At 44.2% G+C, this 12,441-nt stretch overlaps 1 protein-coding gene across 1 annotated transcript in view; it reads right to left on the minus strand.

Moving 5' to 3' along the window:
• The window catches only part of LOC128649807 (glutathione reductase-like), a 96,036-nt gene that overhangs the window by 43,537 nt on the left and 40,058 nt on the right, over nt 1-12,441 (minus strand). The window contains exon 5 of the mRNA XM_053703283.1: nt 9,985-10,132. Within this exon, the coding sequence (XP_053559258.1) occupies nt 9,985-10,132 (148 nt within the window). The remainder of the gene's footprint in view (nt 1-9,984; nt 10,133-12,441) is intronic.

A 12,441-nucleotide genomic window follows, 5' to 3' on the forward strand; every position in this document is an offset into this window, starting at 1 on the left:
GAATTATTTGGGCAAAGATTTCCGGATGGAGTTCCCACTCCCCCGGATGAAATGTCTGACGACTCAGAAAATCCGCTTCCCAATTTTCCACTCCTGGGATGTGGATTGCAGACAAGTGGCAGGAGTGAGTCTCCGCCCATTGAATTATTTTGGTCACTTCTTCCATCGCCAGGGAACTCCTTGTTCCCCCCTGATGGTTGATATACGCAACAGTCGTCATGTTGTCTGATTGAAACCGTATGAATTTGGCCTTTGCTAGCTGAGGCCAAGCCTTGAGAGCATTGAATATCGCTCTCAGTTCCAGAATATTTATCGGGAGAAGAGATTCTTCCCGAGACCAAAGACCCTGAGCTTTCAGGGGTTCCCAGACCGCGCCCCAGCCCACCAGACTGGCGTCGGTCGTGACAATGACCCACTCTGGTCTGCGGAAGCTCATCCCTTGTGACAGGTTGTCCAGGGTCAGCCACCAACGGAGTGAATCTCTGGTCCTCTGATCTACTTGTATCGTCGGAGACAAGTCTGTATAATCCCCATTCCACTGACTGAGCATGCACAGTTGTAATGGTCTTAGATGAATTCGCGCAAAAGGAACTATGTCCATTGCCGCGACCATCAAACCTATTACTTCCATGCACCGCGCTATGGAAGGAAGAAGAACAGAATGAAGTACTTGACAAGAGCTTAGAAGTTTTGATTTTCTGGCCTCTGTCAGAAAAATCCTCATTTCTAAGGAGTCTATTATTGTTCCCAAGAAGGGAACTCTTGTTGACGGAGATAGAGAACTTTTTTCTACGTTCACTTTCCACCCGTGAGATCTGAGAAAGGCCAGGACAATGTCCGTATGAGCCTTTGCTTGTGGTAGAGACGACGCTTGAATCAGTATGTCGTCCAAGTAAGGTACTACTGCAATGCCCCTTGGTCTTAGCACCGCTAGAAGGGACCCTAGTACCTTTGTGAAAATTCTTGGAGCAGTGGCTAATCCGAATGGAAGTGCCACAAACTGGTAATGCTTGTCCAGAAAGGCGAACCTTAGGAACCGATGATGTTCCTTGTGGATAGGAATATGTAGATACGCATCCTTTAAATCCACCGTGGTCATGAATTGACCTTCCTGGATGGTAGGAAGAATTGTCCGAATGGTTTCCATTTTGAACGATGGAACCTTGAGAAATTTGTTTAGGATCTTGAGATCTAAGATTGGTCTGAATGTTCCCTCTTTTTTGGGAACTATGAACAGATTGGAGTAGAATCCCATCCCTTGTTCTCCTAATGGAACAGGATGAATCACTCCCATTTTTAACAGGTCTTCTACACAATGTAAGAATGCCTGTCTTTTTATGTGGTCTGAAGACAATTGAGACCTGTGGAACCTTCCCCTTGGGGGTAGCTCCTTGAATTCCAGAAGATAACCTTGGGAGACTATTTCTAGCGCCCAAGGATCCAGAACATCTCTTGCCCAAGCCTGAGCGAAGAGAGAAAGTCTGCCCCCCACCAGATCCGGTCCCGGATCGGGGGCCAACATCTCATGCTGTCTTGGTAGCAGTGGCAGGTTTCTTGACCTGCTTACCTTTGTTCCAGCCTTGCATTGGCCTCCAGGCTGGCTTGGTTTGAGAAGTATTACCCTCTTGCTTAGAGGATGTAGAACTTGAGGCTGGTCCGTTTCTGCGAAAGGGACGAAAAACAGAATTTATGTTTACCTGATAAATTACTTTCTCCAACGGTGTGTCCGGTCCACGGCGTCATCCTTACTTGTGGGATATTCTCTTCCCCAACAGGAAATGGCAAAGAGCCCAGCAAAGCTGGTCACATGATCCCTCCCAGGCTCCGCCTACCCCAGTCATTCGACCGACGTTAAGGAGGAATATTTGCATAGGAGAAACCATATGTTACCGTGGTGACTGTAGTTAAAGAAAATAAATTATCAGACCTGATTAAAAAAAACAGGGCGGGCCGTGGACCGGACACACCGTTGGAGAAAGTAATTTATCAGGTAAACATAAATTCTGTTTTCTCCAACATAGGTGTGTCCGGTCCACGGCGTCATCCTTACTTGTGGGAACCAATACCAAAGCTTTAGGACACGGATGAAGGGAGGGAGCAAATCAGGTCACCTAAATGGAAGGCACCACGGCTTGCAAAACCTTTCTCCCAAAAATAGCCTCAGAAGAAGCAAAAGTATCAAATTTGTAAAATTTAGAAAAAGTGTGCAGTGAAGACCAAGTCGCTGCCTTACATATCTGATCAACAGAAGCCTCGTTCTTGAAGGCCCATGTGGAAGCCACAGCCCTAGTGGAGTGAGCTGTGATTCTTTCAGGAGGCTGCCGTCCGGCAGTCTCATAAGCCAATCGGATAATGCTTTTAATCCAGAAGGAGAGAGAGGTAGAAGTTGCTTTTTGACCTCTCCGTTTACCAGAATAAACAACAAACAAAGACAAAGTTTGTCTGAAATCCTTAGTAGCTGCTAAGTAAAATTTGAGAGCACGAACTACATCCAAGTTGTGCAACAAACGTTCCTTCTTTGAAACTGGATTAGGACACAAAGAAGGCACAACTATCTCCTGGTTAATGTTTTTGTTAGAAACAACTTTTGGAAGAAAACCAGGTTTAGTACGCAAAACCACCTTATCTGCATGGAACACCAGATAAGGAGAAGAACACTGCAGAGCAGATAATTCTGAAACTCTTCTAGCAGAAGAAATTGCAACCAAAAACAAAACTTTCCAAGATAATAACTTAATATCAACGGAATGTAAGGGTTCAAACGGAACCCCCTGAAGAACTGAAAGAACTAGGTTGAGACTCCAAGGAGGAGTCAAAATTTTGTAAACAGGCTTGATTCTAACCAGAGCCTGAACAAAGGCTAGAACATCTGGCACAGCTGCCAGCTTTTTGTGAAGTAACACAGACAAGGCAGAAATCTGTCCCATCAAGGAACTTGCAGATAATCCTTTTTCCAATCCTTCTCGAAGGAAGGATAGACTCTTAGGAATCTTAACCTTGTCCCAAGGGAATCCTGCAGATTCACACCAACAGATATACCAAATTATGTGGTAATTTTTCTGGTTACAGGCTTTCAGGCCTGAACAAGAGTATTAATAACAGAATCTGAGAACCCTCGCTTTGATAAGATCAAGCGTTCAATCTCCAAGCAGTCAGCTGGAGTGGGTCGAACGGACCTAGAACAAGAAGGTCTCGTCTCAAAGGTAGCTTCCATGGTGGAGCCGATGACATATTCACCAGATCTGCATACCAAGTCCTGCGTGGCCACGCAGGAGCTATCAAAATCACCGACGCCCTCTCCTGATTGATCCTGGCTACCAGCCTGGGGATGAGAGGAAACGGCGGGAACACATAAGCTAGTTTGAAGGTCCAAGGTGCTACTAGTGCATCCACTAGAGCCGCCTTGGGATCCCTGGATCTGTACCCGTAGTAAGGAACTCTGAAGTTCTGACGAGAGGCCATCAGATCCATGTCTGGAATGCCCCACGGTTGAGTGACTTGGGCAAAGATTTCCGGATGGAGTTCCCACTCCCCCGGATGCAATGTCTGACGACTCAGAAAATCCGCTTCCCAATTTTCCACTCCTGGGATGTGGATAGCAGACAGGTGGCAGGAGTGAGACTCCGCCCATAGAATGATTTTGGTCACTTCTTCCATTGCTAGGGAACTCCTTGTTCCCCCCTGATGGTTGATGTATGAACTTGGCCCTCGCTAGCTGAGGCCAAGCTTTGAGAGCATTGAATATCGCTCTCAGTTCCAGAATATTTATCGGTAGAAGAGATTCTACCCGAGACCAAAGACCCTGAGCTTTCAGGGATCCCCAGACCGCGCCCCAGCCCATCAGACTGGCGTCGGTCGTGACAATGACCCACTCTGGTCTGCGGAAGGTCATCCCTTGTGACAGGTTGTCCAGGGACAGCCACCAACGGAATGAGTCTCTGGTCCTCTGATTTACTTGTATCTTCGGAGACAAGTCTGAATAGTCCCCATTCCACTGACTGAGCATGAACAGTTGTAATGGTCTTAGATGAATGCGCACAAAAGGAACTATGTCCATTGCCGCTACCATCAAACCTATCACTTCCATGCACTGCGCTATGGAAGGAAGAGGAACGGAATGAAGTATCCGACAAGAGTCTAGAAGTTTTGTTTTTCTGGCTTCTGTCAGAAAAATCCTCATTTCTAAGGAGTCTATTATAGTTCCCAAGAAGGGAACCCTCGTTGACGGAGATAGAGAACTCTTTTCCACGTTCACTTTCCATCCGTGAGATCTGAGAAAGGCCAGGACAATGTCCGTGTGAGCCTTTACTTGAGGAAGGGACGACGCTCGAATCAGAATGTCGTCCAAGTAAGGTACTACAGCAATGCCCCTTGGTCTTAGCACCGCCAGAAGGGACCCTAGTACCTATGAGAAAATCCTAGGAGCAGTGGCTAATCCGAAAGAAAACGCCACGAACTGGAAATGCTTGTCCAGGAATGCAAACCTTAGGAACCGATGATGTTCCTTGTGGATAGGAATATGTAGATACGCATCCTTGAAATCCACCTTGGTCATGAATTGACCTTCCTGGATGGAAGGAAGAAGTGTTCGAATGGTTTCCATCTTGAACGATGGAACCTTGAGAAACTTGTTCAAGATCTTGAGATCTAAGATTGGTCTGAACGTTCCCTCTTTTTTGGGAACTATGAACAGATTGGAGTAGAACCCCATCCCTTGTTCTCCTAATGGAACAGGATGAATCACTCCCATTGTTAGCAGGTCTTCTACCCAATGTAAGAATGCCTGTCTTCTTATGTGGTCTGAAGACAACTGAGACCTGTGGAACCTCCCCCTTGGAGGAAGCCCCTTGAACTCCAGAGAATAACCTTGGGAGACTATTTCTAGCGCCCAAGGATCCAGAACATCTCTTGCCCCAGCCTGAGCGAAGAGAGAGAGTCTGCCCCCCACCAGATCCGGTCCCGGATCGGGGGCCCGCATTTCATGCTGTCTTGGTAGCAGTGGCAGGTTTCCTGGCCTGCTTTCCTTGTTCCAGCCTTGCATAGGTCTCCAGGCTGGATTGGCTTGAGAAGTATTACCTTCCTGCTTAGAGGACGTAGCCCTTGGGGCTGATCCGTTTCTGCGAAAGGGACGAAACTTAGGTTTATTTTTGGTCTTGAAAAGACCTATCCTGAGGAAGGGCGTGGCCCTTGCCCCCAGTGATATCAGAGATAATCTCTTTCAAGTCAGGGCCAAAGAGTGTTTTCCCCTTGAAAGGAATGTCAAGCAATTTGTTCTTGGAAGACGCATCCGCTGCCCAAGATTTTAACCAAAGCGCTCTGCGCCACAATAGCAAACCCAGAATTTTTTCGCCGCTAACCTAGCCAATTGCAAGGTGGCGTCTAGGGTGAAAGAATTAGCCAATTTAAGAGCACGAATTCTGTCCATAATCTCCTCATAAGAAGAAGAATTACTAATAATCGCCTTTCCTAGCTCATCAAACTAGAAACACGCGGCTGCAGTGACAGGGACAATGCATGCAATTGGTTGTAGAAGGGAACCTTGCTGAACAAACATCTTTAGCAGACCTTCTAATTTTTTATCCATAGGATCTTGGAAAGCACAACTATCTTCTATGGGTATAGTGGCGCGCTTGTGTAGAGTAGAAACCGCCCCCTCGACCTTGGGGACTGTCTGCCATCAGTCCTTTCTGGGGTCGACTATAGGAAAACAATTTTATAAATATGGGGGGAGGTACTAAAGGTATACCGGGCCTGTCCCATTCTTTACTAACAATGTACGCCACCCGCTTGGATATAGGAAAAGCTTCGGGGGGCCCCGGGGCCTCTAAGAACTTTTCCATTTTACATAGTGGTTCTGGAATGACCAGATAATCACAATCATCCAAATTGGATAACACCTCCTTAAGCAGAGCGCGGAGATGTTCCAACTTAAATTTAAAAGTAATCACATCAGGTTCAGCTTGTTGAGAAATGTTTCCTGAATCTGAAATTTCTCCCTCAGACAAAACCTCCCTGGCCCCCTCAGACTGGTGTAGGGGCCCTTCAGAAACCATATCATCAGCGTTCTCATGCTCTACAGAATTTTCTAAAACAGAGCAGTCGCGCTTTCGCTGATAAGTGGGCATATTGGCTAAAATGTTTTTGATAGAATTATCCATTACAGCCGTTAAATGTTGCATAGTAAGGAGTATTGGCGCACTAGATGTACTAGGGGCCTCCTGTATGGGCAAGACTGGTGTAGACGAAGGAGGGGATGATGCAGTACCATGCTTACTCCCCTCACTTGAGGAATCATCTTGGGCATCATTTTTACTAAATTTTTTTATGACATAAAATACATATAGTTAAATGAGAAGGAACCTTGGTTTCCCCACAGTCAGAACACAATCTATCTGGTAGTTCAGACATGTTAAACAGGCATAAACTTGATAACAAAGCACAAAAAACGTTTTAAAATAAAACCGTTACTGTCACTTTAAATTTTAAACTAAACACACTTTATTACTGCAATTGCGAAAAAGTATGAAGGAATTGTTCAAAATTCACCAAAATTTCACCACAGTGTCTTAAAGCCTTAAAAGTATTGCACACCAAATTTGGAAGCTTTAACCCTTAAAATAACGGAACCGGAGCCGTTTTTATATTTAACCCCTTTACAGTCCCTGGAATCTGCTTTGCTGAGACCCAACCAAGCCCAAAGGGGAATACGATACCAAATGATGCCTTCAGAAAGACTTTTCTATGTATCAGAGCTCCACACACATGCAGCTGCATGCCATGCTGTCCTCAAAAACAAGTGCGCCATACCGGCGCGAAAATGAGGCTCTGACTATGATTAGGGAAAGCCCCTAAAGAATAAGGTGTCAAAAACAGTGCCTGCCGATATAATCATATCAAAATACCCAGAATAAATGATTCCTCAAGGCTAAATATGTGTTAATAATGAATCGATTTAGCCCAGAAAAAGTCTACAGTCTTAATAAGCCCTTGTGAAGCCCTTATTTACTATCTTAATAAAAATGGCTTACCGGATCCCATAGGGAAAATGACAGCTTCCAGCATTACATCGTCTTGTTAGAATGTGTCATACCTCAAGCAGTAAGAGACTGCACACTGTTCCCCCAACTGAAGTTAATTGCTCTCAACAGTCCTGTGTGGAACAGCCATGGATTTTAGTTACGGTGCTAAAATCATTTTCCTCATACAAACAGAAATCTTCATCTCTTTTCTGTTTCTGAGTAAATAGTACATACCAGCACTATTTTAAAATAACAAACTCTTGATTGAATAATAAAAACTACAGTTAAACACTAAAAAACTCTAAGCCATCTCCGTGGAGATGTTGCCTGTACAACGGCAAAGAGAATGACTGGGGTAGGCGGAGCCTGGGAGGGATCATGTGACCAGCTTTGCTGGGCTCTTTGCCATTTCCTGTTGGGGAAGAGAATATCCCACAAGTAAGGATGACGCCGTGGACCGGACACACCTATGTTGGAGAAATTTGGTTTATTTTTAGCCTTAAAAGACCTATTCTGAGGAAGGGCGTGGCCCTTACCCCCAGTGATATCTGAAATAATCTCTTTCAATTCAGGGCCAAACAGCGTTTTCCCCTTGAAAGGTATGTTAAGCAATTTGTTCTTGGAGGACGCATCCGCTGACCAAGACTTTAGCCAAAGCGCTCTGCGTGCCACAATAGCAAACCCTGAATTTTTCGCCGCTAATCTAGCTAATTGCAAAGTGGCGTCTAAGGTAAAAAAGAGTTAGCCAACTTAAGTGCTTGAACTCTGCCCATAACCTCCTCATAAGAGGATGCTTGATTGAGCGACTTTTCTAGTTCCTCGAACCAGAAACACGCTGCTGTAGTGACAGGAACAATGCATGAAATTGGTTGTAGAAGGTAACCTTGCTGAACAAACATCTTTTTAAGCAAACCCTCTAATTTTTTGTCCATAGGATCTTTAAAAGCACAACTATCTTCTATAGGGATAGTGGTGCGTTTGTTTAGAGTAGAAACCGCCCCCTCGACCTTGGGGACTGTCTGCCATAAGTCCTTCCTGGGGTCGACCATAGGAAATAATTTCTTAAATATAGGGGGAGGGACAAAAGGTATGCCGGGCCTTTCCCATTCTTTATTTACAATGTCCGCCACCCGCTTGGGTATAGGAAAAGCTTCGGGGGGCACCGGGACCTCTAGGAACCTGTCCATTTTACATAATTTCTCTGGAATGACCAAATTGTCACAATCATCCAGAGTAGATAACACCTCCTTAAGCAGAGCGCGGAGATGTTCCAATTTAAATTTAAATGTAATAACATCAGGTTCAGCTTGTTGAGAAATTTTTCCTGAATCTGAAATTTCTCCCTCAGACAAAACCTCCCTAGCCCCTTCAGACTGGTGTAAGGGCATGTCAGAACCATTATCATCAGCGTCCTCATGCTCTTCAGTATCTAAAACAGAGCAGTCGCGCTTTCGCTGATAAGTGGGCATTTTGGCTAAAATGTTTTTAATAGAATTATCCATTACAGCCGTTAATTGTTGCATAGTAAGGAGGATTGGCGCACTAGATGTACTAGAGGCCTCCTGAGTGGGCAAGACTGGTGTAGACATAGAAGGGGATGATGCAGTACCATGCTTACTCCCCTCACTTAAGGAATCGTTTTGGGCAACATTATTATCAGTAGTATCATTGTCCCTACTTTTTTTGTCACATTTATCACATATATTTAAATGGATAGGAACCTTGGCTTCCGAACATACAGAACATCGTCTATCTGATAGTTCAGACATGTTAATAGGCATAAACTTGGTAACAAAGCACAAAAAACGTTTTAAAATAAAACCGTTACTGTCTCTTTAAATTTTAAACTGAACACACTTTTTTACTGAATATACGCAAAAGTATGAAGGAAATGTTCAAAATTCACCAAAATTCCACCACAGTGTCATAAAGCCTTAAAAGTATTGCACACCAAATTTGAAAGCTTTAACTCTTAAAATAACGGAACCGGAGCCGTTTTTACATTTAACCCCTATACAGTCCCTGGTATCTGCTTTGCTGAGACCCAACCAAGCCCAGAGGGGAATACGATACCAAATGACGCCTTCAATAAGCTTTTTCAGTGGATCTGAGCTCCTCACACATGCATCTGCATGCCTTGCTTCTCAAAAACAACTGCGCATTAGTGGCGCGAAAATGAGGCTCTGCCTATGACTAGAAAAGGCCCCCAGTGAAAAAGGTGTCCAATACAGTGCCTGTCCGTTTTTTTAACAAATTGCCAAGATTAAAATAACTCTCCTAAGTTATAAACCATTAAACATGCTTATATAGTAATCGTTTTGGCCCAGAAAAATGTCTACCAGTCTTTAAAGCCCTTGTGAAGCCCTTGTATTCTTATATTGAAAATTAAGAAAATGGCTTACCGGATCCCATAGGGAAAATGACAGCTTCCAGCATTACCAAGTCTTGTTAGAAATGTGTCATACCTCAAGCAGCCAAACTCTGCTCACTGTTTCCCCCAACTGAAGTTAATTCCTCTCAACAGTCCTGTGTGGAAACAGCCATCGATTTTAGTAACGGTTGCTAAAATCATTTTCCTCTTACAAACAGAAATCTTCATCTCTTTTCTGTTTCAGAGTAAATAGTACATACCAGCACTATTTTAAAATAACAAACTCTTGATTGAAGAATAAAAACTACATTTAAACACCAAAAAACTCTGAGCCATCTCCGTGGAGATGTTGCCTGTGCAACGGCAAAGAGAATGACTGGGGAAGGCGGAGCCTAGGAGGGATCATGTGACCAGCTTTGCTGGGCTCTTTGCCATTTCCTGTTGGGGAAGAGAATATCCCACAAGTAAGGATGACGCCGTGGACCGGACACACCTATGTTGGAGAAATGCTTTCATATGAGAATTTCATGGATTTTAAATGTATTCACATGCAGTATATTTAGCAGATCATGCTATTTTATGCATGGTACTTACCAGGAACTTTACTTTCTGAGGGCACAGTAGGTTTTCCTCCTGTAGCAATAAGAATGTGTGGCGCTGTATACTTCTGACCATTAACTTCCAGCGTTGGTTCGGGGTCAGACGTAAAGGAAGCATGACCCCGGATAATTTCTACCTGAGCCTAAAATGCAAATAAATGTATTTTTCAAATAAAGTTTGCTGGAGAAACAAAAAAAACAAACTAAATGCATTTAAAATGTGATCTGAAGCCTAGTTTTTCAGATATTTGGAGTATTTGCAAAAGGTACTCCAAGGTTTGCCTTTTAATTATTATTGTGTAATTGATCATTTTTTTTTTGGTCTAATGCAACAAAGGTAGAGGTTTAGGGGTAGATTAATTAATGTGCAGGCGGACATGATCTGCTGTAGAGGATTATGTCCGCTGCACATCGATAAATGCAGACAGCATACACTGTCGGCATTTATCATTGCACAAGCATTTCTAGTGAAATGATTGTGCAATGCCGCCCCCTAAATATTCGCGGCCAATCGGACGGTAGCAGGGGGTGTCAATCAACGCGATCAGGCTGATTGCGGTCCACCACCTCAGAGGTGGCGGACGAGTTAAGGAGCAGCGGTCTTATGACCGCTGCTTCATAACTTACATTTCCAGCGAGCTGGAAAGTACAGGGGTAGATAGCAGCATCCACTGTTTGGTAAATCTACCCCTTAGTGTATCTTAGAAAGCAGCGTTCATCAACTGCACCCTCAAGCAACACTAACAGGCCAGATTATGAGTATGCCCATGCCTAAACTGGTCAGCTGTTCACTAACTGTGACTAACTCACCTGAACTTAGGTTCAGAATCCGGTCTATTAGGCTCATTAGAGGACTGAAGTTTAGAAATGCTACATGAAAATTGCTATCACTGTAAAATGGTACAATAACGTTTATCTTACTCAAGTACATCATAGTGAGATAAGACAGATGAAGACATGAAAAGAAGTTAGATGCAGAAAGGTACTATGGATATTGATTTTCCCTCAACAGCTGTAATTTTTTTATTTATTTTTTTAAATGCAAGATACTCAGTATTCAAGGGCTACATATATGTGTTATGTCTTTATTCTCTTTGGTTAATGGTCTAAGATGTTTACTATAAACCACTGGTTTTCAAACCTGTCCTCGGGCCTCCCTAACAGGCCAGGTTTTCAGGATTACCTTTAATGAGAGCAAGTAAAAACATAAATTATACTTACCTGATAATTTCATTTCCATCGAGGGGAGGAGAGTCCATGGCTTCATTCATTACTGTTGGGAATTAAGAACCTGGCCACCAGGAGGAGGCAAAGACACCCCAGCCAAAGGCTTAAATACCTCCCCCACTTCCCTCATCCCCCATTCATTCTGCCGAGGGAACAAGGAACAGTAGGATAAATATTAGGGTATAAATGGTGCCAGAAGATTAATTAAATTTAGGTCCGCCCATCGGGAGCCGTGGACTCTCCTCCCCTCTATGGAAGTTAAATTATCAGGTAAGCATAATTTATGTTTTCCATCTAAAGGGGAGGAGAGTCCATGGCTTCATTCATTACTGTTGGGAACATATACCCAAGCTTTAGAGGACACTGAATGAAACCGGAAGGGTAAAAGGCGGACCAGTGAAGCTGCAAACTGCTATATAAGTGCAGCAAATCTTAGTACTGGCAAAGCTGCAAACTGCAAGATGACTGCAGCAAATCTTAGCACTGGTAAAGCTGCAAACTGCTATATAAATGCAGCATACACTGTCGGCATTTATCATTGCACAAGCATTTCTAGCGAAATGATTGTGCAATGCCGCCCCCTAAACATTCGCGGCCAATCGGCCGGTAGCAGGGGTGTCAATCAATCCGATCAGGCTGATTGCGGTCCACCGCCTCAGAGGAGGCGGACGAGTTAAGGAGCAGCGGTCATCTTCCTTAACATGTTTTCCAACTTTTTATCCATGGGCTCTTTAAACGACGAACTATGCTCGAGGGGAATAGTTGTCTGCTTCGCAAGCGTGGAGATAGCACCATCCACCTTAGGGACAGTACCCCACAGCTCAAGCTGAGAGTCCGGAACGGGGAACAGTTTCTTAAAGGAAGAAGGGGAAAAAAGGAAGAACCTAATCGCTCCCATTCATTCTTAATAATATTAGCCATCTTAACATGAACCGGGAAGGCCTGAGGCCCCACCCTGTCCTCATATACCTTATCAAGCTTAGAAATCACAGGTTCCTCTGGAAGCTTCAGTTCCAGAACCTCCAGAGTAGCAAGCACTTGCTTCAGCAAAAAGCGCAAATTCTCTATTCTAAACCTAAAGTCGGGCTCCTCAGTGGCTGGAGGTTTAGATGACATGGATTCCGACCCAGAAGGGGCCTCCTCCAAAGTCAGAGTGGACCTCATCATCGTATAACCCCTCCGATATTTCCATAGGCGTAGACAACCCCTGGGCCAGGCCGCCATG

Source organism: Bombina bombina, chromosome 2 (assembly GCF_027579735.1).
Source record: "Bombina bombina isolate aBomBom1 chromosome 2, aBomBom1.pri, whole genome shotgun sequence".
Classification (NCBI taxonomy): domain Eukaryota; kingdom Metazoa; phylum Chordata; class Amphibia; order Anura; family Bombinatoridae; genus Bombina; species Bombina bombina.